Source organism: Strongylocentrotus purpuratus, unplaced genomic scaffold, assembly GCF_000002235.5.
Source record: "Strongylocentrotus purpuratus isolate Spur 01 unplaced genomic scaffold, Spur_5.0 spur5_scaffold_16, whole genome shotgun sequence".
Taxonomy (NCBI): domain Eukaryota; kingdom Metazoa; phylum Echinodermata; class Echinoidea; order Camarodonta; family Strongylocentrotidae; genus Strongylocentrotus; species Strongylocentrotus purpuratus.
This window is the reverse complement of record NW_022145601.1, coordinates 10970889-10976335: the sequence shown is the minus strand read 5'-3', so window position 1 is coordinate 10976335 and position 5447 is coordinate 10970889. Positions and strand designations below refer to the sequence as shown.

General features: G+C 39.9%; 1 protein-coding gene across 1 annotated transcript; it reads right to left on the bottom strand.

Annotated features, from left to right (window-relative positions):
- Positions 1–2012: 2012 nt before the first annotated feature.
- On the bottom strand, positions 2013–5229 carry LOC105447270 (vasopressin V1b receptor-like). The gene has a single exon (XM_030986776.1). The coding sequence runs from the start codon at positions 4845–4847 to the stop codon at positions 3672–3674; it is 1176 nt and encodes a 391-aa protein (XP_030842636.1). The 5' UTR covers positions 4848–5229; the 3' UTR covers positions 2013–3671.
- Between the last annotated feature and the right edge of the window lie 218 nt (positions 5230–5447).

Here is a 5447-nt window from a genome sequence, read left to right as displayed (position 1 = left end):
CAGACCACCTCATTCATCTCCCTAATCGTTTCTTTCTAATTTCATAATGAAGATGCGATAATCATTGTTGATGGGTAGAAAAAGATTCAAATTGTGCCGTGCAGGAAATCTTCAAGAAAAGCATTACTTGCTGAACAATAAAACAATACAAATTGAAGGAATTTATAAATATTAATAGTTCCTACCAACCCAAATGGTGAAATGGTCATTAATATCATTATAATTGTCACTTCCTAACACCCAGTATAAAAATGTGATATACAGTAAAGTTGGGACAGGGAGAGAGAGGAGGGGGTGATGGTGATCAATGATCCATCATACACTCACGAACACACACGCACACACACACACACACACGCACACGCACACGCGCACACACACACACACACGCACGCATCCACATGCAAACACACGTACACACAACGCACATGTGAACAATTATTGTTTCATTATTTCCCCTTTTCTGATTAGGCATTGACTTTTATCAAGATAGCTGAATGTTTAAGTGGCATTTCCCTGACAATTTGTTCCTTAACTACACATTCACAACCAACATCATATCATCATCATCATCATCATCATCATCATGAAGTGCACATGAATCCAATGTGCTATCTCAATACGTAGGTACATAAACAATCGTTGGCTATGTCTTTTGTTAACAATGAAAATTTACAATAGATGTCTCAGGCGCGGATCCACGTGGCGATTTTCCCCCTGCCCCCCCCCCTCCCCCCCCCCCCCCCCCCCCAGCGCCCAAAACTGTTTTAAAAAAATATGATAATAACGTAAATTTAATCTTTTTTAAACAAAAAAAATCGGGCCCACCTCCCCCCGAAAAATAAAATATTTTCGCCCGCATCAAAAAAAAAATAGTGGTTCTCCTTTCCATCATCCCCCTCCCCCTGGCTAGATGAATCGCTGCTAAATATCTTCTCACGAATTGGTCCCCCCCCCCCCCCTCCGAAAAAAAGTGTGCTCTTACCAGCCCCCCCCCCCCCCGTTTATCCACCGGCCGGCTGAGTCGGCGCTAAATTTTTTCTCAAAATTTTGGGCCCCCCCCCCCCCCCCCTCTCTTGTCGTCGGCTGGATCCACCCCATCATGTCTGTGCTTTTGTTTCACTTGCCTACAAAAGGGTTTGCCTGATTTGAAAACAAATTGATAAAACACATGGGGTGAAATATGTAGGAGGGGGAAGCTTTGAAGAAGAAAGATGGTTGGAGGGTAATGTAGAGTTTGGGAGAAGGAAGGGAAAGGAGAGTGGGTGGGGCAAGACTTGGGTGCTTGGACACAAGGAGAGGGATGGTGGAGAGAGAAAGAGAGCTTAAACAGAGCACAGAGGGAGGAAAGAGGCATGTAGAGAGAGAGAGAGAGAGAGAGAGGAGGAAAAGTATTTCTTTTTCATGTATATCATTCTACACTAACAACGTGTTTCATGTAAATTATAAATTGTATAAAATGAAAGTTATTAGTTCCCCATTATGTTCATTTTGGGATCTAGAAAATGAAACGGTTGAACACTTTTTTGGAAATGTACAATAGTACAACATTTTGGTAATCAGCTTGAAAATTAGCTGACCTTGTTTGATGTCTAGATTTTAACCGAAAAAAAGGTAATTCTTGGTATATTGTCGAAGAATAATATTCTTTTCAATCATATATTACTGATTGCAAAGAAAACAATTTACCTAAATAGATGGAAATTAGCTAATCCAGATATTTCTGACTTTATTTCTTTATTAATCAAATCTTACAAAATGGAAATATACATTGTTATACGTAATGATACCAAAACTGCCATTGACAGCAAGCGGCAGGGCAATGCCCAGTGGATATCCATTGTCAGATAAGTGAAGAAAGGTATTCGATATGTTAATAAGCTGTATAATGCTCTTTGCATTATGTAATTAAATATTCATTTTCACTGGTATGTGAATCATTTGTCAAATATATAAATGTACCTTGAGGTGACTAATACAAATTAATAAAGACAATTTCAATACGAAAGGAATCAAAGTGTAAGTATAAACACAAATGTAGGGGCAGACAATTTTTGTGACATCGATGTTTCCAAGGAACAATACTAACGTTAGTAACACCTGTTTTTTTTTTTAAAGCACAATTGATTGTCTGGGTATGCGAGAATATTTATTTATTTATTTATTTCATATATGTAAAAAGGGTCGCCCAATCAGCGTATGCACTGTTATTTTGTCGAAGACCTTTAAATACAAACAAACTAGAAACATTCCAAAAAACTTGTGAATAAGACAAAATTGAACATTTCATTATACAACCAATAATAATTGCATACCATGTTACAAAATATTTAAATGCAAATTTGAATATAAATTTTACATTAATGTGAAGGGTAAGAGTAAGTGTGTGTATGTGTGCGTGTGTGTGTGTGTGTGTGTGTGTGTGTCTAACGTCTTCCGTACTGCCACATCATCGTGGAAAATAAATTTGTCTCCCAAAATATAGGGAGTTAGATGGTGAAAAAAGACCATGCAGAGTAACGATTTTGTATGCATTTGTTGCAGATGGCCAGCTATGATGTATGCTGCCCGCTTGTGCAATTTATTCAGTATCTCATAATTATTCTGTGATCTATTTGACCAAACATTGCAACAGTACATTGTATTTGGAAAAGCATAGCCCTAGTACAACATACTTAAGTAACGCTTATTGAATTTTTTTTAATTTGTCTGATAACACCTAAGTTCTGTTTCATCTTTAGCGCTACTCTGTCAACATGATTAGAAAACGACAAGTAATTGTCCAAAACTACACCAAGGCTTTTATATTCAGATACGGATTCAACTTGTGCATGAGGGTCTAATGTGAGCATGAAGTTCATTTTCACTAAGAGTTTGAATTTTCTGTCTTGATCCTTTGATCACAACCTTAGTTTTGTTTGTATTTAGTACGAAATTATTCTTCTGAGTCCAAGAATAAACTTCATGTAATGCTGGCTTCAACTTCGATTCAATTTCACGAACTGTGGACCCATGTACTGATAGGGTTGCATCGTCGGCAAAAGCAAAAACGTCTCAACTAGTAACACTTGTCGATAATCGTTTTTGAAAATTGTAAATAGCAGCGGTACAAAGAACGATCCTTGGGGTACACCTGTGTGAATTCTTTTGACAGAAGAATTTTTCCCATTAATAGTTACATATTACCTTCTGCCTCTCAAGTATGATGGTAACCAGTTTAGCAAATGTATACAAATATTTCATGCTATACAATTATATTCATTTAAAAATTGTACACATGCCGCATTTTAATCTAATGTAAAAATTAGTTTGTTACAACATTGCCCTACTCTACAGCATGTTACAAAATGTCATCATATGTTTAAGCAATGAAGTCTCAATCTTGACTTATGCCATTGAAATACGTTACGTCATCGCAGCCGCGCCAGACTATAGGGTTTCAATTCCAATCCTGCTAGAAGATGAAATGTATGTCATCTTAATAATCAAACGTTATTCGTCTTTATTCAAGAAAATACATATAACATAATAATAAAGATGTTACATCAAACCTAGGACCAAGATTTATATTTCATTCAATGTAACTCAAGCATCACATTCTAAAAGTGTGTACAATATTAATGCGCCAATGTGCACTTTTGAGATGATAAGGCAATTTTAAGTTGTGTTCCTCAACCAATGTAATTAGTGAATTTTCGTCGAAGTGTCTTGATTTTCTCTGCACAGAGCCCTCGAAATCTTTTGTTGACTAAATTGTAAACGAAAGGATTGACTGCGTGATTAATAAGGAAGAGATATTCTAAACTTTTTGTTGTAATGAGTATAGCAGGATGTAACTGGGGGAGTCCTTGGTACTGTGTCCGGGGAATGGCTTTGATGAGGATGTTCGGTAGCCAGGACGCGATGAAGACGACCGTAGACATAATCAGCATCTTCGTTGTCTTATTCTTCATTCCATCAGCCACAGCCCCAGCAACACGAGCGTTGCGGTTCTGTCGGTCTGTTTTCTCAGGGAGCGGCTGAAGGGTGCTTTCAGATTTGTACAGACTCTGGGGCCATGCACATGTCACAGGGACTGCTAGGTGGGGACCAATTAGTGAACGATGCATGGAAGATGATTCTGGAACCTTGTAGTCCTCGATGGATCTGTTGGTTGAGCTGGTCGCCACGGGAACTTTATCAGATATGGTTTGAATGTCATTTGGAGAAGGTGATTCGTGCATGGGTGCAGGATTGGGAGCAGGTGCCACACGGGCCCTGAAATGGGCCTGGCGCCGAATCATGATGCACATTTGCAAGTAGAGTATGATCAGTACAGCAGTGGACAGCAAAAAAGTGAAGACAATTATGCCGTAGATGCCGCGTGAGAGCCAATGGTGGGCCGTTGGTGTGCAGTTAGACACCGAAGGCCCATAGCTGCGGATATCAAAAGCAAACACGGATGGCAGGCTACATACAAAGGCACTCACGAAACATCCTACACACACCTTGAAGGATCGTGGTAAGTTGAGGATTGTCTTCAGAGGATAACAAACTGCGATGTAGCGATCAAAGGCCACAGCGGTGGTGAGGAACATGGAGGTGAAAACACTGACGAAGTCGGTGAAGATATGGATTTTGCATAAGATGCTGGATTGTTGATTGTTGAAGGTCAGCCAGTAATGGATACTGAACGGCATGAGACAGCAGGCAAGGAGGTCGGCGACGGCGAGAGCGATGACGAAAACGTGAACGCTCTTTTTTGGAGTGCGACTCGCCGTGACGAGAAAAACGAGGAGGTTTCCCGGTATACCCACCGCCATCAGCACCACGTGGAAAGCCACCAAGACGCCAACGTAAGGCTCCATCTCGTGTGCGAACAAGACCGAAATTAAGACGTCGAGCTCTCTCGCTGGTTACTATATACTCGCCACCTTAACGACTGATGGATATTATAGCAAATATTAAAGTATTTCTCTTTGGACGAAGTATAGTAACGCAGCCTTGTAATTAATAGCTACTCTTACTAGAAAACCACTTTAGTTTGTGAGAGTCTTGACCATCCATTATCTGCTTTAATATACCCGAATGGTCGTTACCAGTTTTCCCCTTGAATTTCTTTTACAAGTACGTGTCATTCGAACTAGTCATGACATAACCGAATATTGTAAGGACCTAGGCTAGTACGTGTCATTCAAACTAGTCATGATGTAACCGAATATTGAAAGGACCTAGGCTAGTACGTGTCATTCATAGTCATGACGTAACCGAATATTGAAAGGACCTAGGCTGTGCATGAGCATATAAGCCGAGAAGCCTGTTCAATGAACCAGCGGGGGGTCTCAGTCATGTACAAATGATGTAAGCATGCGTGACCACTGGTTTTCCAGACACCTCTTCTTCTGAAATCAAAATACACCCTAAATGAGGATATCTCGTTTTTCTACCCGAACTCACACCCTAAACGG